Source organism: Psammomys obesus, unplaced genomic scaffold, assembly GCF_907164565.1.
Source record: "Psammomys obesus unplaced genomic scaffold, mPsaObe1.curated_primary_1811, whole genome shotgun sequence".
Lineage (NCBI taxonomy): Eukaryota > Metazoa > Chordata > Mammalia > Rodentia > Muridae > Psammomys > Psammomys obesus.
Window position 1 is genome coordinate 12,666,785 of NW_026596039.1, and position 21,708 is coordinate 12,688,492.

The 21,708-nt window shown below is 43.6% G+C and overlaps 2 protein-coding genes across 6 annotated transcripts in view; one reads left to right on the forward strand and one right to left on the reverse strand.

Moving 5' to 3' along the window:
• Ppp2r1b (protein phosphatase 2 scaffold subunit Abeta) overlaps positions 1–3,806 on the forward strand; it is a 31,471-nt gene extending 27,665 nt beyond the window's left edge. The window contains exon 16 of the mRNA XM_055621758.1: positions 3,741–3,806. Coding sequence (XP_055477733.1) covers positions 3,741–3,806 — 66 coding nt within the window. The remainder of the gene's footprint in view (positions 1–3,740) is intronic.
• The window catches only part of Sik2 (salt inducible kinase 2), a 106,632-nt gene continuing 86,271 nt past the window's right edge, over positions 1,348–21,708 (reverse strand). The window contains exons 9-16 of one of the 5 annotated variants that reach the window (XM_055621753.1): positions 18,803–18,892; positions 11,734–11,962; positions 10,833–11,117; positions 10,544–10,707; positions 9,709–9,819; positions 8,990–9,081; positions 7,623–8,246; positions 1,348–5,563 (exon numbers count right to left, since the gene is read on the reverse strand). In XM_055621753.1, the coding sequence (XP_055477728.1) occupies positions 5,533–5,563; positions 7,623–8,246; positions 8,990–9,081; positions 9,709–9,819; positions 10,544–10,707; positions 10,833–11,117; positions 11,734–11,962; positions 18,803–18,892 (1,626 nt within the window). In that variant the 3' untranslated portion in view covers positions 1,348–5,532. Of the gene's footprint in view, positions 8,247–8,989; positions 9,082–9,708; positions 9,820–10,543; positions 10,708–10,832; positions 11,118–11,733; positions 11,963–18,802; positions 18,968–21,708 lie in introns of all 5 variants that reach the window. The other 4 variants (XM_055621754.1, XM_055621749.1, XM_055621751.1 and 1 more) reach the window with 4 other exon arrangements.

Genomic DNA, 21,708 nt, shown 5'->3' on the forward strand with positions numbered 1-21,708 from the left:
ACAAGATCAAAAAAATATCTTTGGTGCACAAAACCTGGCTTTGCTCCTGGGAAGTGCAGGTTGAGCTGAGGTTCCTCCTTTTTTGGACCCACTTGGAGGTATGAACACCCCTCAAATGAATTGTCACTGTCTGCATTTTTAACTCTGAAGGAGCGGAGTAAGGGGTTTCTCCACCGGCCCAGGCTGAGCCTCTGGATCCACCTCCTAGAAACTGAGCTTCGGTGTAGGTGATGTTATTCGGAGAACAGTCCAAACATTTTTTTCTGCTTATCATAGAACTCTGATTCCACAATCCAAGGCATGGGGAAGAAAAGAAAGGGCAGCTGTCAAGAATGAAGCTTCAGTTTGTTCGTATCTGGCCATAGGGTGGCTGGAGGTTTTAGAAATGTGCTTACTGCTGGCCTGTTGTGTCCCTGAGCTGGCCAAGCAGAGGCCACAGCGTAGTGCTCTAGCCTCTATGGTCTATTCTTTGCTGTTCTTCATAGGGCCTTTGTGCTTGCCACGGAAGTGAAGGGTGTCCTTGGAATTGGGGGAGGCCTGGATGGTTGCCTATGACAGCATTAAGATGAGTGGTTCAATGGGCAAGGGCAAAGTTTACAAAACAAGCACTGAAACGGTGAAAAAGAAAACAAAACCAAACCGAAACTACTACTAAATTGTTTTCCAAGGGGAAGAAGAGCTGTTTGAAGGCAGGACAGAGCTGTGGACATGCACACTAAGGGTTCTATACACACCCTCACAGACACCAGGCTTGCCTCAGTGATAGCTATTGCAGTTCTATAGAATATTGGCCCAGGGGAACAGCTTAAGTAATGGAAACCAAATCTCAGCTGTTCTCACTGCCAGAAAGCAGGATTTAATCCTTGCCCTTTTACTTGGAATCTGGCATCACAAGTCTAGAACACACACACAACTGCTTGGCAAAGGAATTCTCCAGAACCCCAAGGGAAAAGCACCTTAAAGGATGTCTGTCCTCGAGTCCATGGTGTGTGTGTGTCTGTGTCTCAGACCCCAGAGGTGACACTGTGACTAAGTAGCAGTGTTCTTTGCTGGCCTTCCTAGCAGCTCAGAGTGCTTTCCATCCTCTATGTCACTTGTTCTGAAGGAGCTGAACTAGGGCACGGCGTGCTTATCTTTGTTCCACTTCCTATGCAGAGCCTGTAGTGATCGGCTCTGTCCTGACCCTAACACAAGCAGCATTAACGGCCCAGTGAGGCCATCTGCATGCAGCCTGTGCTTAGCACGGTTCTCCGCCAGCAACCTGTGGCGGCTAACGTGTACTCAGGCAGTTTGGGGCGAGGTATTATTTACCCTGCTGACGTCAATGAGAACATATTATCCACTGTCCTTTTTGTAGCTTGAAATGAGCACCAGAGCTCAGAGAACACAGCCTCTTTCCACAGTTTGAAAATTGTACCTGCTGCTCAGTGATGGGGGAGTCCTGCCTATAATCTCATTAGCCTGATACTCATATCACCAGGCTTTTAGAAAACAAGGTGTTTTTTATTTTAATTCACAAGGGTTGGAAACATAAAAATAGTACATTTTCCTTGCAGAAAATTACCCCACTTAAATTATCATTTGGTACAAAGATCATTTATTAAACTTCATTTTAGGCCATTTTCTAACATTAAGTGACAGGTTACACTTTTGATTTTTCACATTGGAGCTATTATGATTTGTACACAAACTACCAAAGCTATGGAAGTTACCAAATTTTTCTTGGTAATTGAAAAGCACGCAGGAAAAAAAAATAAGTACAATTAGATTAAGTTTATGGACAGTAACTCACAGAGCAGACTGGATCCAGCCAACTCTTCTCTCTGGAATAAGCAAATGGCCTTGCCCTTCTACAAAGTGCAAACAGCCTCCGCCACTATTGATTCTAAAGCTGCAGTTCCCCAAAGATGAAGCAACCCCCTTTTCCTGCTGCTTTTTCTTTCAGAGATTCTAGGAGAGACAGTATTTATTTATTTATACCATGAGTAGTGAGGAGGCTTCACCACTTGCATTTCCGTGACTGAACAAATCCTGGAGGGTAGGCATCAGTTATCTGCACTTGGTCATGTAACATTACTCTATCCACCGGGATGTTGTGTGTATTTCTATTTTTAATGCTACCCCTACCCTACTCACCCATTTTGGTTCTGAAAAGTTTTTAGCACTCCAACATCAAAAGCATGTTACTAACTACTTTGGAATCCTGAAAGTGTCTAATAAGCCTTCTTACTTGACAGGACTTAATTGTAAAGATATGTGCTGTAAAGAAATGTGCTGGGTGGGTGGCGCACGCCTTTAATCTTAGCACTTGGAGGCAGAGGCAGGCTCGAGGCCAGTCTGGTTTATAGCTCAAGTTCCAGGACAGTCAGTCAGAGCTCTACATAGTGAGACCCTGTCTCAAAAATAAAATAAAATAAAATAATAAAATAAAATAAAATAAAATAATAAAATAAAATAAAATAAAATAATAAAATAAAATAAAAAAGATGTTTTACATGCTTTTCCTTTAGGAAAAAGGTTGAGTTCATGATTCTCTGGGCAGCCATCTTCTCTGGAGTTGACGTCTATTAACCAAGCAATGGGCCCTTTGGCAACCAGGGAGGAGTGTGTCCTTCCAATATATAGTTTTGGAGGAAAGCACTGGGTTGCATAACTCTGAATAAGCAAACATCTTTGATGAAAGCCTAAACTTCTGCAATTTATTAGACACCTCGATGGACAGTCTGTGGTGTCAGTGTCTCCCTGTCCCTGTCTAGTGCAGTTAGTCCTCCAGATAGCTGCAGTTATTACTTACAGGGCAGGCAGCCAGGCAGCTGTCAGGTGGAGGGGGTAGCTGTGGGGGCAGGGCTCCAACACAGAAGCAAAGCTAAAAGCCAGACAACACTCCTGCTACTTCCAATTCTGAGTTCTGTGAGCTCAGCTTCCTCAGCTGTGAGAAATACAGACAGGGGGCTGGAGAGATGGCTCAGTGGTTAAGAGTACTGTCTGCTCTAACAAAGGACCCGGGTTCAATTCCTAGCACCCACATGGCAGCTCACAACTGTCTGTACCACCAATTCCAAGAGATCTGACACCTTCACGCTAATGCACATTAAAAAAAAAAAAATACAGACAGAATCTCTCTAGTTAATCTCACAGAACTGATGTGAAAGCACTTGAAGTGCTTGGTACATTGTCTCAGAAATGGACAGGCAAGCTCTGTGGGCAGGACTTGTTCGGACCATCCTTGGTTAAGCTGTTGGGCAGTGTTCCTACCTGTTTGTCGCCCAAATCTGTTCACCTGTAATGTGGACGTAAACTGTGGCACAACCAGGATGGCTGGAGGTCTTTTAGAATCAGCTGGGTGGTTGCAACTGGGTGAAAATATGGTAAACAATAACTGAGATGGTGTGAGATCAGAGGCTTTCGGGTCAAAAGGACCCTTTAAGGGTCACTGTCTCATTCCATTTTTAACTGAGCCCAGGTAGAAAAAAACACGTAATCTCTCACTTCTCTGGACCCCTAGCCAGGAAGAACCTGTATTTAATTGTGTGTGTACACATACATAAATGTATAGATGTATATATGTGTGCATGTGAGTTTTAAAGTGTGTTTTTGTCCAGCGTTGAAACAGGCTGATGCTGCTCTTGTCTCCCACAAATCACTGTGAAGGTGAGTCCTATAAAAAGTTTCCAGAAGCAACAAAATGATAAAGATCTCTCTGCCTGGGCAATGACTCCAACTTACTACCTGTTCTCCAGTTTTTACCTTTGATGTCTAGGCACAGAGAGACCGAGCGGCTCAGGTGGCTTCCGAGGAGGCAGTAGAGGCAGCCCAGCTTAGGGGTACAAACGCAGCAAAGGTCAGCCCCGGCATAGGGACTCTGCAACCTTCCACTGGGATCAGTGTCATCAGATGACACTGCATATTGTCTCTAAAGAAGGAGGAATGAGAAAAGTTGCCTGGACTATGAATTTTCTTTAAACCAGTAGGGAGCTTAACTCACTGTTGATAAGTATAATCCAGTCCAGAGAAACGCTGACCCTGATATATTTAAGAAGCAGGCTTGATTAGAGGCTAGAGAACCCCACAGAAGAAAAGCCCACTGGGTCCCCATGTCCTGAGCTGCTAGCACACCTGGGCCCTTCATCAGCTGGCCTAGAAGCTGCTACTTTTTGGGTTCCTTCAGTTTCTGGCTCATCACACTGACACTCTCCAGCTGAGAACACACTCTTTTTCCAGTCCTAGTATCCTTCCTTAGGTATAATGGCTTCTGGGGTGCAGTTGCAGAGGTCTGTGATGAGCCCTTGCTGAGTGCCCTAGTAACTGCAGTTCTCGGGCAGGGCAGAGGGGCCACTGCACGGGCTGGGTGGTACTAAGAGGTTACGGGGTAGGGGCCTCACAACAATGCAGTAACACAACTATAAAAGTTAGGAGGGAGCATGAGAGACAGAGGCTGAAGTCCTACCTCCCTGTCACCAGTACATGATTTAAACATTTCTTTGTTCTTGATTTCTGAGATAGAGGGACCCTGGCTTTCTTTTTTCTAGGGTGCAAAGTGACAGGAGGGGCTTTGCTTAGACCAGCTCTTAGATCTCGTATTAGTCCACAAGGTCCCCGGGTCTTTGTTATCTCGCATTGGTTGGATTCTGGAGGGTTATGGACATAGAGGACTGCCCCCATCTTTGTTCCCTGATGATGGCAGGAAGGCAATTCAGACAGGCCAAGTCAGGGCAGGGTGAGGGATGGCGCTGGTCAGGCAGCTCCCTGGGAATAGAGGAATGGGACCCCATAACCTCTTGTCTTCCTATTGCATTAACACCCTCTATTTGCTTTACAGGGACCAGCATGTCAGTTGCATGTAAATATTAGAGACACACTTGCCCAACTGGAAATTGCAGAAGTAAATGCATTTCCTCCAAAGCAGAGAGTAATACCCCTGGATAACAAAAGACAATAAACAAACAAAAAAAAAAGTACCACGCATATTGCATTTTTTGCCAAATGAAAATTTTACCTCATGTTTGAATCATCAGTCTCTTTGGAGAGGCTGGTTTACAAGGTAGCAAAGCTATGGGTTATTATACAGTAGTGTACACACTGCTGATATGAATTGACAGGCGAGCATGTCAGTATTTCAAAGCTGCCTCTCCGTAAGAGTGGGCCTAAGCCTCCTTAGTGTTACTTAGTACTTGTGAAGAGAAACGGCTTGGAAGCTTCCACGGGTCACTAGTTAGGGGACAGCAACAGAAGCAATCAGATGAGCTGAACACCAGAGCCCATCTGCTCTCACCAGCTTCCATCTCGGGAAATAAAGGTAGCCATGGAATTACAATTTCTACTTGAAAGAAGTGAGGAGCAAACAGGAGCTTACGACAAGTTCCGGCAGGATGGTTCATGTTCTTCACCAGGCGATTGTCCTCACCTCCTCTCTGGGTCAGTGCCTAACAGGTCTGGCAGCTGATCATCGTTCCTGGTTTCTCTCTGCAGCCTTTAACTTGACAGCCTCTCTCCGCAGCCCTCATCTGTCGCCTAACTGTCCTGCCATAGCTGCTAGGTCTCTTGGGCTAAGCAGCTCACAGCCCTGGTGGGGGGGCAGGGGTTTAGGCCAATCTGTAGCGGTCTGTTCCTGCATTCCTGAAATGAGCAGCCCCCCATTTTCAATCTGGAAGGCGTTTCATTTCATCAATATTACAGCACTTCTGCAGTAAATTTTAGGAAAACATCCTCCTCCAGCCTAAACAAATCAAGCCCCGTTTTATAACTTGGCTTATTTTGCAAAGCTTTAAAACACATTAGAGATCTTAATGAAATGCTCTCTCAAATGAAATGTTCTTTACCTCACAAAATCATCGATCTTAAGCATGAGGAGAAACACAATCAATAAAAGAAATGCAATTTATCCTTACTGGATATTTTCAGTTATTACATCACAAAAATGGCAAACCCTTCTGCTATCCATTCCTGCTGTAACCCACAGCCCAATTCCAAGCAGAGTGCATTTTCAAAGCAGCCTGGCACCAATGGGGAGCCCAGCAACTACAGTCTCTGGCCAGCCTCAAAGACTGCTTTGAGTCACCAACATTGGCAGGGGCTGGGCTGGGCTGGGCTGGGCCCAGGATGGTGCTCTGTAGACTTCCCGTGCCTAGTCTTCCCTTGCCTGCCTGGACACTACAGAGAGGAAAGGCAACTTATAGGTGTTTCTAGATGCAGCATCAGTGTAGTAGCTCTCTTCTTGTGCTTTAAGGAAGACGCTTTGTGCTTAGTGCATTCATCTGCTGATAGGACAAGCCACTCTAAAGGATAGAAATTACAATTTTTATAAATAATACTGAGTTTTTAACACTTGGATGTCACTGTGCAAATGACAGATAACTAATTACTTCTAGATATCCAGTTGACTAGCTATAGCATCTATTTTTCATTTCCTCTGATGAGTGAATTAATGGTTAAGCTTTTCTAGTAAACGGCTAACCCAGCTATGGTTCTTTGAATATTGCTATAATACTTGAACATTTCATACAAATCAAAACTAAGGAAATTAGGATTCTGACTCCCACATGGTGGAAAATAAACTAAAGTGACTTAGCAAGTACATAAATGGAAAACTTGGTTTCTACAGAGAAGAAAGTTTGACAAAGTGGGGGAAGGTACACACTACCACTTCACATGGGACATAAAGGTTCGGTGGTTTTTTTTGTTTTTGTTTTTTTTTTTTTTTATATGTACTTAAAAAAAATTCTAAACCCTCTATGAAACTGCCCCAATGTACAAAGCTCCATAAGCTCCCAGCACAGTAGAGAGACAAAGGTACCACTGCAGTGGAGCAGACAGGAAGTCTTCCAAGACTGGAGGTTGTGCAGGAAGAGCCTGGCTTCCTAGCTCAGGGCCTGAGTTCCTGACGCTTTCTGGTTTCTGCTCCAGCCTCCACTGGGACAGGTCTCCTGTTGTTTCTACAGGTGAGAGCTGGAGCCCTGAGCATTCTAACGCTCGGCAGTTCAGGGGCACTTTTGAAAGGCATTATTGCGTGCTCCCAGACACGACTGCAGGGTTCAGGAGGTCAGTACCAGCTGCTACTGTAGGGTCCCTGACACACAGCTGAGGCTCTGCTACTTTGTGATGGTCTGGAGGACATCCTGCACCAACAGTCAAGAATTTAGGACTTTGTGACAACACACAACGTTCCTCTCTTCCCTGGATCTTTCCTAACATGCCTTGAAGCACTGTGCTGTTGCTTGACTTTAGTGAAATAAATTGCCTTTTTCCCCTCCATGTGTATAAACAACATACACATTTTTCCTGCTTTTACCAAGGTAAATGAACCTTTGGATATATGCTGTCATTTTATGCAAACACTTGGTACCTCCCTTGAGAGCTTGTTCCATTTCACCTAAGGGCATGCATTTCAACCTCCAACTGTATTCTAGCCCTCCCCACAGAAAACTCTGTGGTGGAACAGAGCCAACAGGAACATCTACCCCCGTCAAACCCTGATTCCAGTTGGGAAACTTGATTTTCCCACTAGGGAAAAGGGGAAAAATAAGCTTTAAATTTAAAGGGCTGTAATAAAAATAAAAATACACAGTCTGCCTTCACTAGAGTCACCTCACTTCCTGTGCTGAGATTAATTCACCAGGACATACCCATTGTGTTGTGGATCCACAGCTTCTAGCATTTCACAATCAAAGAGTCCAGGGAGCTCAGAGAGGGCCAGCGGGTCATAGCTAGATGGGGTCTCCGGAAGTCCTGAGCTCCTGGCGCAGTCTGCGCCTGTGAGGTTGCTCTGCTGGGCTCCGTCCACGGGATAGTGACAGGGAGTAGGATAGTCTGGTGCAGAAGAAGTGGTGCTTGGCAGCTCACAAGTCTGGTAGGAGAACTGTAAGGAGGCTGGAGCAGCTCCTGGCTGCTGTGGTGGAGGAGGTGGGGGTGGGGGTGGGGGTTGCTGCTGTTGCTGTTGCTGCAATTGTGAGGGTAAGGAAGGTGGAGCCCGGGGGCTGGATGTGGCGGACAGGGGCTGCAAATGCATCTCTGGGTACTGACTGAGGAAAGGGCTAAATTGCATCTGCTCAGAAGAGGGCTCGAGGACTGGACTCAGGGCCTGGGTCAGGCTGAAAGGTGGGGGCTGCGGGGATGGTGGTGGAGTCTCCTGGTGGGGAAGAGCCAGCTGCTGACTTGGTCGAGGGTAGGAGCTCTCTGCTATCTGCATCTGATTAAAATACGCTTGCAGCTGAGACTGCTTCTGGAGGAAGAGGCGCTTCTGCTGGAGCCTAGATTGGCAAATGAACATTTTACATCTCCAGTGAATGTCATTTCAAAGTAAATTCAATACCAGGCATAAACTCCATTTCCCCCTCTTTCCTGTTTTATTTCTGAGAATCCTATATTGTAGTCCAGACTGGCCTCAACTTAGTGATCCTCCTGTCTTAGTCTCTGGAGTGCTGGGGATCCCAGGTGTGCACCACCACACCTGACACCCCCACCCACTATTTCTCTCTCTTCTATGCAAGGAGATAAAATCTGAGTAGGGGAGTTCACCACTGTGGGCTTTGTCCCTACCTAACTGACCCCTCTGAGGTAAGTGAGCACCGATGGATTTTCTTTCCTAAGTACTATGAAGACTGCTCAGAAAGAGATATCTTGGCTTCTCTAGAATCTCTAGGCAGAATGATGACTAGGACAGTTTCATCTTGGCCAAGCAGCTTCTACTGGTGGGACCAGCAGGCATGCACACCACCAAGGGGAAAGCCTCACCAGTGTAACTGACTGCCTCCGGCCCCTGCTTCTGACAGCTTAGGGCTGATCATATGCAGAGCATGTAGGGGCTGCTGCCACCTGACCAGCTCATACTCTAGGATTTTCAACAGCCTCATTAGCACCAGGCTTGAACAGACGACAACCATGTGCCAGTGCATGGTCCTAGTAGAAGCAACTAGAATGGCAAAGGACAAGACACCAGATTCTCCAGGCTGCCATGAAAATAACTGACTTTACTGGGCAAAGACTTCCTTACCTATGTTCCTGTAGCTGCTGTTCCAGGCTCCGAGGTGGTTCTTTACAATATATTGGACAAGTATTCTGGGCCTTTGGCAGAAGACTGGGCTTCTAGAAGGTCAGAAGAACAGTAAGAGCCTAACCAGAGCTATCACCTAGGATGTAGCTCAGGTGATAGCATCATCACCCTTTGGATGCCTCTCTGGATAGTGTATCCAGATGTGGCCACCAGAACCCTGAGTGAAAGCCCTGACACTTGCACACTGAGACCCCAGAAGAGCATCAGGTCAGCAGGCCTGCACATCTAGTTCTTGCCTACCTTTTTCCACTTTTAAAATTCCTCCAGGCCTAGGAGGTTCATGGAGAACAGCAAGAAAAGCAGACTTAGTTCTTGACAGAAGGCCCAGTGCCTGCTAAATGACTCATTCAGAAAGCAATCTATGTCACATCATTTCTTAGGATCTTCATGCTCCAGTGTAGACAGCCTTGGTAACACAGATCCCCATCTTATCATGTACAAATATAAGATTAGAAGTAAGCCAGCTCTCTCTTTCCCAGCACTCAGTGGCATACCCTTCCCTACGGCCAACATACGGCATAAGGCTAAGTCTGAACATGTTTCTAGAAGCTACTAATACAGGATCTACCTGCCTGTATGGAATAAAGCATCTAACTTAAATAATGCAAAAACAGGTTTCTATAACAAAGTGAGCTAGATAAGAAAGTTAAGGAGCCCACCTGGAGTCGGTGCTGTAGGTACTGGGTTTCTAAGCTTTGCTGCGGAGAAAGCTGAGGATGCATGCTGGCAGAGAGGGTGGAGACACTTTCCTGCTGCCGAGAGACTTCCTCCTGAGGATCAAGGGAATGGACATTTCAATTTCTATGTGAGAAAGTTTCAATTCATAGTTTAAGCACCTATGCAAATGACTGAGTGGAACCCAGACTCTACATGACCTAACACTCAGAAGCTTTTACCTAACTAGCTGCTTACTTCAACCTAGCAGGTTGAAGGCTGCTTTTCAGAGAGCCTATAATGTTATCTGAACTCAACCATTAGCTCATCAGTATCGGAATTAGAACAAAAGCTCCTGCCTGGTACCAGAAGGTGCTTGCCTATATATAGGCCCAGAATACAATAGCATCTTTGATGCATTTAACATTGGCTCATGATATAGCAATGTTTATTGTATTTTTAATGTGACTAACCCTCATATTTAATAGTGATTTTTAAAGTAGTGACAAGAAGCGTCTTACTAGGTGATGTTCATTATCATATGTATGTGTGTGTGTGTGTGTGTGTGTGTGTGTGTAGTCAAGGGAGACAGAGAGTCATCCATATATAATCTGCAAGCTTTGTGGACCCAAACTAGATTGAGCCTGTAGGCCTCTATCTGGGGCTGAGCATCTGGGAGCAGCATGGCTGGGTTTAAGCTGTTAATGGCAGCAGCAAGAAAACCTGAGACTGTGGGCTTTCCCAGAAAGCCAGTTTAGTTAGGATTAGGAGGAAGCTCTCTAACTGAAAAGCACACATCTATAGGACAAACGTGGTGTTCGGAAGAGCCTGTGCACTCACCTGAGGGCAAGTGCTTGAAAGGTCTTGAAGCTGAGGAGCAGTTGATGTTAAGTTAGAGTCTACCTCTGATCCTATTTGTTCATAGAGCAATTGTACTTTGTTCAACTCCAGAATTCCTTTGGTTCTAGCAAGATTCTGAAGATGTTGTCTAAATGCTACGATCCCTGCAAAGTACAAACATAAAACAGTTTAAGGAGCAAAGGAGGCTTCTTAGTTATCACACCAGCAAGGCAAGAGCCCTCTTCCATAGCTGACTGAACTTTCTGAAGCTAGGAAAGAAAGTCCTTGCCTTGTGTAAGGGAAGTATCCGATGCTCTGCGGCCTTCTCGGAAGCTCACAGGGGACCGGTTGTGGGCCTCACGCTTCTGTGAGCTCAGAGCCTGCATGGCTGGGTTGGTAGGTCTGAGACTCATGAAAGGAGATGTCATGCGGGGTGATGGCTGATTGGCTAACATGATGTCCTTCAGGGAAGGGCTGTCTTCCAGAAAGTTCAGGTCTCTCTGGGTAGACCCCATATCATACTCAGAGTCCACACTGTCAAGGGAGGGGTTGTCACTCATCGAGAAAATTTTCCCTATAAGAAAAAACAAAACAAAACAAAAACATATTACTCCAAACAATAGCATCTTCTTTAAACACATGGACAAAAAGCAAGACAAAATGGTGGGTTCTAGTCATGACAGCCCCAATCTTTTAAGAGGAAAGGTGAGAGGACTACAGTACTCATGAGTCTGGAACACAGAAAACTCATCCAAAAGAAAAGTTATTTTCAGGGCCGGGGATCCTAAGTGCAACTCAGGGCTAGAAGAGTTGCCTAACATGCACAAGGCCTGCAGCTCACTCCCCAGCACCACAAACAATCCTCCATCTTTCCAGAATGCTTTCACTGGCTAGTTTAACCATCACAATAACACTACAGAAGCTACAGCCATAAGATCTTGGCCCTTGAAGAGAGCCACAATCCCTTAGGGAGTACACTGTATCCAAGGAATCCTGGAGTGGAGGGAATCAACTCAGAGACATTTTTGTCTCTGTAGCTGCTGAATGGACCTAATCCACAGTCCATGACATGTGCTCCATGGGGAATGGATGAAGTTCCAGAAGGTAGTTAGCATGACCACTATTTCTGGATGCCTGAAGTATGAAATGATGCTGTAGGAGTTTAGCTTGGTGCTTCTCTAATATCATACCTGCTCCAGGCATCACAACCAATTGGTTAGTCACTTCTGACAGAGTGTGCCGTCGCTGCCCACTGCGTGTGGCCTGGAAGGCTTCAAAGGCCTGACTGGGGTCTTCTTCAGCCTCTCCTTCGGTCTCCAAGCCTTCATCAATGGAGGTCTCCATCATATTGCTGGGCAGTGACTGGCACCCCTTCCTCACCAGGACAGGCGGCACAGGGTCAAGCAGACAGCCATTCACCTGTCAGTGTAAGCGGACAGATCAGCTGCTGCTCTTCTGAGAAATGGCAGAAACAGCAGAGAAACAGGCCATGACTTAAGGCCAGTGAGAAATCAAGTAACAATGACAGGACACACATTAGAAAGGAAGGTAAGTCAACTACAGCATTCAGAGACAGAAGTCCAGGAGGACCCAAATTGGCAGGTTACTGAGTCATCACTGTTATAATAAACACGTTTTTAGTGCTTTAAGGTGAACAGGGATGTACTGGCTTGAGGCTTACCAGTTATTATTTTTTAAATAAGGGAAACAGAAGAAGATGAGCTTTTTATTTTTTCCTCATAAAGCAAATGTCTCATAGCTAAAAGAGTAGTCACTGACTGATATTCTAATTTTCAACCATAAAACATACCAGTTCTGGATATACTTTCATGTTCAGAACAAGTACTGACCTATTTGATATTCTGTTTTTAAACTGGTTCTAATGTGCACAGGAATGGAAAGTAAGAATTTGTTGTAGACAGATATCACAAAAAGCATTGAAAAAAATATTCAAATGGCGAACAGCCAAAACCTTCCATTATAGAATAACAAATGACTCATGGCTCAAAATTCTAGCAGAGGTTGGTGAGCCCCACTGCATGGAATCCTCATCCTTCAGCAGTTCACACAACATCCACGGCGCCTGTCCCACAGGGAGCTCCGCACAGGCCCTGAAAAAGCACACCGCCTTCCCACACAGTTGCCAAGCAAACCACCTAATGGCCAGCAAAACAGCATACAAAGGGGAGTTGTGGTTTCAAGTTCTGGCTGGTAAAAGCCCCAAAGAACAGGCAATTATTTACCTCATTACTTTAACTATTCCCCTGTGAAAATCAATCTTGTTTTCTCCAATGAATAGCTGCTCAGGAGCAGCCAGCAGAGGAGTTGGTTCTCTGTGGTACTTTCAATTGGAACACACTGGGTAGAGCTATTGTTTCCACTGAAGCAGGGGCAGCTCATGTATGTGAGAAGTGACGTGAGACTGCCCTGTGCCAGGCACAGGAGACTTTCCTCCTACAGCAGTTGCTGAAGGCACTGCAAGGCCCTTTCTTTGGAGAGGGAGTAGAGTGACTCAGAGCTCTGTTTGCTTGGAGGAGCTGATTCCACAAGCATCTGGGGCTGGAGCCTGCATGTTGGTAAGGTAGTTGCTACGTGGCAGATGCTTTCTTCCTAGACCACACCAAATCCTCCCGTGGCACAGAAAACAGGAATCTGAAATTGGGCCAGCAGCTGTCATTGTATTCTTGGCCCAGTCCCAGACAAGAATCTCCTTTGTATTTTATAGTTCTCTTACAGGAAATACTGACCAACAACATTCATTCTAGACTCCTTATCTGTCTAGTAAGAGCAGCTTGCTAAGGCTCCCAAGACTTTTAAAAGCAATTATGTACTGAACACCCTTACAAGTGCAGCCTCTGTCAAAATTGCAGCATAAACAATATGAGCAGGCTCTTTACATTTCCTTAATTTAGAGGTCATCTTCCCTGAGTTATTTAAACCATTTTTCTGTGAGTTTATAATCTTAAACTGTCACCTTATAATCTTATCTCAATTAAACTAGAAAAGGAGTTATGTCTGAATTAAATCTATGCCAGGTATAAAACAATGGTTTTTCACTGGTCTGAGTTTTCATCTGGGCACAGTCAGAAAACAACACTTAGGGGCTGGATAATGAGTAAGAAAGTCCCGTAGGGTGGCCCAGTGTTGACATGGGTGAACACCTTTGACCACAGGTTTCCTGAAGCAGCTGACCATCATGCATAGCTAGGGTTTCTATTGCTGTGATAAAACAACATGACCTAATTAAGTTGGGGAGGAAAGAGTTTATTTTGCTATCCCAGGCACAGTACAATGAGGGAAGCCAAGGCCTGAACTTGAAGGCAGGAAGGAACTGAAGCAGAAGATAGAGGAGTGCTGCTTACTGGTTTGCTCCCCACGGCTTGTTCAGCCTGCTTGTTTATAACACCCAGGACCACCTTGCCCAGGGTTAGGGCTGCCTCTCCTGAACTACGCCCTCCTCCATCAATCATTAATAAGAAAAATATCCCAAAGGCCAATCTGGTGCAGGCATTTTCAGTTGAGGTTCCCTCTTACCAGATGACTTGATCTTGTGAAAGCTGACAAAAGACAAGAACAGCACCAATGCTAAATTAACAAGGAATTCAATAGAAAAGGACCCAACCCAGATAAGTTTCCCTTTTAGTGTATCTCACTGTCTTCTTATAAGAAAGAATGACCAAAAACTCACACTTTCAAGCTCCTTAACCATCTACTAAGACAGTTTATAAGGACGTATGACTAAAATTTTGGGTAATCTACATAAATGACATAAGCTGCTAGAAATAAGAATCTGTGCTCTAGAAATACTCTAGACAGATTAAATGACAGGATTTCAAGATGTGTGCAAAATGTATAATTTGTAACACTTAAGTCTTTCAGAGACCTCATATGCAGTAGGTGGTATGTGCAGGGCACTCAAAGTCCTCTGAGGCCCCAGCATTGACTGAGAAAGCCGCCGAGCCTGCCTCTTTAAATTCCCAAGGTGGCTGTATTTGGAGATGGGACCTATATGTGAGTGAAGGCCTGACCTAATATGATTAGTATCTTTATAATAAAAGACATACTAGGGGCTGGAGAGACAGACCAGCAGTTAAGGTGGACACTGATGCTCTTGCAGATGACCCAAGTTTGGCTCTCGGCATTCATGTTAAGAGGCTTACTGCTGCCTGTGACTGCAGCTCTAGGAGATCTGACACCTCTGGCCTCTGTGGGTACAACATCCACGTGCACATACCCACAGAGATAAACACCCCCCCCCATAATTAAAGGTATAATACATCTTTTAAAAACAAAATAAAAAGGACACACTAAGCCAGGTGTGGAGGGGCACACCTATAATCCCAGCACCCAAGAGGCCAAGGCAGGAGGGTTAAGTGTCTGAGGCCAGAAGGATAGACATCAGGGAGCTTGTTCCCAGTTGTTCCATGGGTACATGAAAAAGGTTGTGTAATGTCTCAAGACAGAGTGAGGAGGTGGCTGTCTAAAATACAGGAGAAAAGATGATGTCATAAGAAACAGAACCAGCTTGAACTAACTCTATCTTGCCCTCTGGCCTCCAGAGCTACAAGAAACAGAATTTCTCCTGTCTAAATTACTCAGCCTATGGCATTTTGTGGGTAGGTGAGTAGGTTCATATAGTACACTACACATAATATAAGACAATGAGTTTGGAGGTGAGAAGTGGATCTTATTTAATTGCATTCCATGTGCCTGGCAAAATGGACATATTGAGCAGGTGCTGTAGCTCAAACCTAAGCTTACATTACATCCCTACAAGTTAGTTGCTTAGGCTCTACCCAAGCTCTTTTTTAGTTCCCCATTTGTAAAATAGTTGTAAAGTGTTGAGAGAATCAACTAATACAATTCAGAAAAACTATAGTTCCTTTCCAACTCAATATACTTTGCTGCTATTTTTTAACAAAGGGGAATGCTCTTCAATACAAATGCATTAAGAGCAATACTACAACACTTAAAACAATTACATTGTCCCTCTGCCTTGAGGAAAATTAAACAGGAGAAGAAGGAAGGAACGAACTGCCAACAACACTAGAGAATTCTTCTCTTTAAAGATGATGTGTTGCTATGTAGCCAAGGGCACCTCTGTACTTCTGTTCTCTTGCCTCCTTCTATTTAGTGCTGGCTCCATGTGAACCCTCACACTTAGCTTGGAAATTTATACACTCAGACATAAAATTGTTTACCAAAGCCTATTTAAGGGTGCAAGAAAAGGGAAATAACTGTGTTCAACAAGAGGTGAGTAGTTAAATAAAGACTTGTATAAAGCAATGGATTACATAATTGTTAAAGCTTATGCTTGCAAAGACAACTTCATGACATGGAAAAAATTCTCATGACACATTGTTAGATAGAGAAGATACAAAATTACACATAACAGAAACTAATTTTAAGGCTCTTCCCACCCACTGAACTTACCCTACCAGCTTTCCCTACCAGCTTATAGTATGGCATCAAATAGGTTATCTTTGAGTAATGAGATTATAGCTAAATTAAGTTTACCTTTATTCCCTTTATATTGTCATGCATGATGATGATTGGTTTTATTTATTTCAAATTATAATTAAACTATTTGAATTCAGAGTGAAGGTGAAGTCTCGAGAAGACCCCACTCTGAGTCCGCTGTGTCTGCTCTTCCAACCTTCTGTCATGTGTATCACTTTCACAATGCAGTTATCAAGGTGTTATACACGAAATGTCTCCACTACACTTGATTTTTCAGGCAGCTAGTGAAGGTGTGAACTTGGAAATCTTTATTATAGTCTTTAATAGTATTGAAAATGGACTGAAATGTGTGTACATGGGAAATTTACTTCACATACTTTGTGCAACTGTCCTCCCACCCTATGTCCTTAGGGTCTCCGTTACTGCTCAGAAAGACGCTTCCCCTCCTGCCCTAGAAACCCAAGCCAAAGTTTCAAGTCAGACTCCTTAAGGGAGTTTACTAAAAGTTAAGGGAAGGAGAAGTGATCTGTTTTTAAATGTACACTACTAATCCTTGATTGTAAGTAGCAAGACATACAACCATGATGTGTCTTTCAGGAAACAACTGGGTTGTGGAGAATGTATGCAAAGCAATACGAACAAAGGAACTGAGGTTCTTCGCTGTACGCATTTCTTTACGGGCCACAGAGAAAGGTGGTTGGAAGTACATGACAAAATGATCCTGTGGGTGTCTATGGGCTATCCTCAATTTCAGGGTGGCAATGCAGTTTGGGGGCCAGCTCCAGTCTGACACTCTTATTCCTACAAATGTGACTATACATACCATCTAGCAACTGTCTATATCTTGCAAACCATTCATTTCCTGTCTGTTTCCTAGTAACTGTAACAATCACAAGCTTTAAAAATAGCTTGCCCTATATATTATAGCAGACAGTGCCCAATCTGTGTTTTGGGCCTGGTGCCCTTACAGACAAGACTTCAACACACTGCATTTTAATTTCTTCAAGAGAATTAGATCTTAAGAACAAATTATGTTGCCCTAATTTATGTCTAAATGCTGAGCATGAATGTATCACTAATGTGTAATGCACACACAGGCAGAGAAAGCAAACTGTCCAAAGGAAGTAGACTCATCTTAAGGGCTGGACAGTAACTATTCCTGTTCAGCAACTTGGCTGACAACCTGCTGTGACAGTCTGGCATGGAGCTGCCACTGTGCTCCACTAAGCCCATGCAACAAGAGAATCTGCCTGACACCCAGAGGTCTCAACTGAACGGCATTTACCATCGCATTTGTCTAGGCTCAAAACCTTGTTATGGGCTTGGAGTTCTAGCCACTCAATGCCCCTCCTTTCCTATTCTATGACTATTTCCATATTTCAGGCCCTGCATCATCTCCCTCCTGGACCCAAGCTTAACCTCCCATTTTCCTCGTTCTCTAGCCTGTGTCTGCTAGAGGAATATTCAGGCAAGGTTCCCGAGAACAGCATGCATACAGTGTTTCCTTGTTCAGAAATCTTCAGTTGGTGTGTGAATATCATATCAGCTGTCTCGCCTGATACCACATCCCACACCTAGAACCTTGCCCAGAGAACTAAATTGCTTGCTTGCTGTTCAAGGCTAACATCTGCACCTTTATGTCTGAAGTTTCCTTTACATGCCCTTTCCTTCAAACAGGACAACTGCTCTGATTTAAATGGACCTGATTACCTACAGTAACTTTCCACTGAAGATATCCTGTCCTAGTTTGTAGCCACAAGGATTCTGCTCCACTTTGCAACTCCAGCTTTGGTGGTTACCCCCAAATTTCCTGATCAAGTACAAAATCAATTCCCCCTGCCTCTTTCTAGGTTCACTTTGACTTACATCTCATTATGTAACACTTCATCAATTTATTCAGCAATTGGCATTTAGTTCCATATAATATTCTTTTTGTTAGACCACAGTCTAGCAGGCTGTTAGGTAAGCTCATGTATGATTCATGTTTTTGTTACCTAAGGAGGCTAAAACATGGTAAAACAGTATTTGTTGACTATTTAAAATCTACCAAAACCCACAGACTATCTTACTTAATTCTCACAACGGTCTCCTAACATGGGGATATAAAATATAGTTTTATACTGAGCAAAATGAAAATCATCTTGCCCAAATTAACACAGTAAAGAGCAGTTTGAACATACCCCAAGACTTACATTCTTTTTTTTTTAAGACTTACGTTCTTTTATGACACTGTTTCTTATGAATATGATCATCCGTATAGCACTTGGTACTGAGTATATACCACTTACATTAGCATTCAAAAAGGATCTACTGCAATAAAGCAGCAGTCACTTTCCATTTCCTAACAGCCAAGTTTATGCAACACACCAAGTACAAACTAAACCCTTTAAGCATGTCCAAGGTGGACCTAAAAGGATGTTTATTCGATCAAAATCCTATCACTTTGTAATTTTAGTCTGCTGCATAGAAGAGAGGCAACAATAACAAAGTCTAATTCAGTACAATAGGTAACTTTTTGTTTTTAAAATTATAATTAAGAGTCAACCAACCTACCCACCAACTCATGCACCCAAACATTTATGAAGAATCTTAAAACTTGGGAGAAAACAGGATCTGGTTAGGGAAGGAAAAAGTAGAGGGCTTATGTGGCCTGGAGTTGTTACTTAAATGATGAGAGCTGATCTCTGAACATTTTGATGAAGTTCTTCAACAAAGCAAAACCATGCTACAACTGAGGTCTGTCCCTCACATTGAAGTCTCCAGCCACTCTCCACTGTGTCTCAAACACACCACCCTTACCTTTGGAGTATCAACACACTCTTCTTCCATAAAAGCAGCTTCTGCTTGACAGCTGGATGTTGGAAATGAAAAGGCCTCCACATTGGATGCCTGTGGGAGGAGGGTAGATCGCATCAGTCTCACGTTCGGTGAATGCAAGGTCACTGGGAGCCCCACAGTCTGTGCCTGAAAATATGGTAAGAACAGACAGTGTAGGAACATTATTACTTTTTCTATACATATGCACACTGCTCCTAGAACCAAGTGAACCTTCCTGAGGCAATGAAAGATAAAGAATTATTTGCTAGAACTCCTGAAGAGACATGTGTGTATGTGTGTGCACACGCACAGTAAGCACTGAATCACGAGGTCTCACTAGTCAAACATTCTCACATAAACTGGACAGAATTTGGTTCCAGTCTCATAATGATATACCTTTCACATAGGCAACAAGATAGCCTTTGTAAGGAATCAAAGAATGGTCTTTGTCTCAATTCAATAAACTTATTTTTTTCTTTCTTTACATATGCTACTTAGAAAAATATGAAAAAGAAATCGCCCAGCCTTAAGGAGCTCAAGCCAGGTCCAGATATACACAAGCCCCACAGCCAGTACAATAAAAGGTACATAAAGTAAATTGCCTTTTCTTACTTCCCCTCCCCATAAGAGGAAGAAGAGAGAAGTGGTTATTCAGGGTGACAGGAAGGTCCCTTTCCTCTGAGAAGATGCAGTCTGAATGCAGCTTGTTGGAGCAGTCGGAGAAATGCTCATTGCTGCATTGCTCTGTTCCTAAAACCAGCCTGCTACACAGAGCTCAGGTCTATTTCTGGTTTTCTTTCTTATGAGCTCTGGACCTACTGCTTGTACCTCTTAAGTGCTGGGATGACAGGCATGCGCTTCCACACTTGGCTTCCTCGGATAGTTCATTCCATTCTCCTGTCTCCTTTGTTAAGTGCTTTAAGTAAACAAGGATCAACTCTCTTTTAAAAAATCATTTAAAAGTCTTTCATTTTGACAGTTGGTGTTGACTGATTTTAATGATGGAGCTCCTGGGTGACCCTTCTGTTCACAGCCCTTAAAAACTGACAGAATCAGCGGGGTGTGGTGGCACACACTTGTAATCCCCGTACCCAGAGAGCAGAGGTGGATCTCTGTGAGTTCGAGGCCAGCCTGGTCTCTAAAGCAAGTCCAGGACAGCCATGGCTACACAGAGAAATCCTGACCAACTATCCAAACAACAACAATAACAAAAACCTGGCATAATCATTTCTTATATGTGCTTTGAACATAACAGAAACTGTGAGACATCTGGGGGGACAATTGCCATATCAGACTCCCACAGGAAGAGGAACGGCCTCTATTTTCCTTGCTACAGTTCTGACAGGGGATATGGGGTGATGACTTTTAAATTTAAACAAAAGGGACAAAACTATATGAAATTCTAATTTCTTTTTCAAGGCGTGGTTTTGATTTGTGGATCTATCACTTATTAATTGCATGATGACTTTAATCAGGCAATCTAATTTTCTCTGAATCTTTTCTTTACCTGTAAAAATGGGTGTGACATCCATTTCATTGTGAAGTTAAGGCTGAACAGTAACACTATGAAAAGCCAAGTGTGCTGGCACACGCCTGTGAAGCCCTCAGCTTAGGAGCATAAACTTTTCCTCCCACTCTTAAAATGACCCCAAGGACAAAACAACTGGACAGGAAGACAAATGCAGTTTTGGTCCCAATCAGTGTCTCATGGCTTCCAGTTGGAATTTTAAGTTAATTTTTGTTGTTGTTTGGTTTTGTTTTTGAGACAGGTTCTCTCCATGCAGCCTTGGAACTTGCTGTGTTGTCCAGGCCAGCCTGAGACTCAGAAAGCCTCCCAACTGCTGGGATTAGAGATGTACAGCAACTCGTTCAGCTAAATTGACATTTTTTTAAGGAGGGTGTATGTTCTTGATAAACATTTCAAAATTCTGAGTACACCTAAAATAGACTTCATATAGGATATATTCTGATGTTATCAGATATACTGCATGAAAAAGAGAACAAAACAACAGCAAGCTGTCAACAGTCGGTAGATGAGAAACACTGAAAACAGCACTGCACACTTCCTGAGCACAACAAAGGTCAGCTTTTCTCCCATCATCTTTCTTTGGCCTTATATCTTGGGCACTTTTTTTTCTTTTTTTAAGAATTAGTCAGCTTAATCTCTATGGGTACCCCACAACACTTTCATTTCTCAATAAAGTACATTTAATACATTCTAACCTCATCACCAGCTTTTCAAATCAAAGGATAACATGAAAAGTTTAATTTCTAGTTTCTTAGCCTGTTCCGCCCATCTGAGAGTGGGGAAAGCCTTGCCTGAAGATATTGCATTGGAAACGAGATGCCCATATCTGATCACAAGGGCTGTTCTATCTCCATCCTGTCTCCCTAAAATTCTTTATGGAAGACTGAGCTGTGTCAGATTAAGCACATAACATTTTTCTTGATACTTTTCTTTTCTTTTGGAGGTAAGGTCTTATTCTGGAGTTCGAGCTGGTACTGACTTCGTTAATTCTGCCTCAGGCTCCATAGTGCTAGTATTCTAGGCACACTGTCACACATGGTCTCCTCAACAATCTTTACATTTGACTTGGACTACAGAAATTGACCGTGAACTTGAATTGAGGAGTAACATTTTGATGTGACACTTCCTAGGAACTAGAGCAATATGCTTTACAAGTCTGTGCGAGGTGATTTTCTTTCAGAAGCTGAGATATGGCACGGTTGAGTATTTAACAAGGACCTACAAAAGCCCTGGATTCAATCCTCAACACTGGGCAAAACAATGTCCTTTTCTCATCCACTGACTACTGATAACTTTGCTGTTGTTTTATTCTCTTTCATGCAGTATATCCGATGATAGCAGAATATATCCTATATAAAGT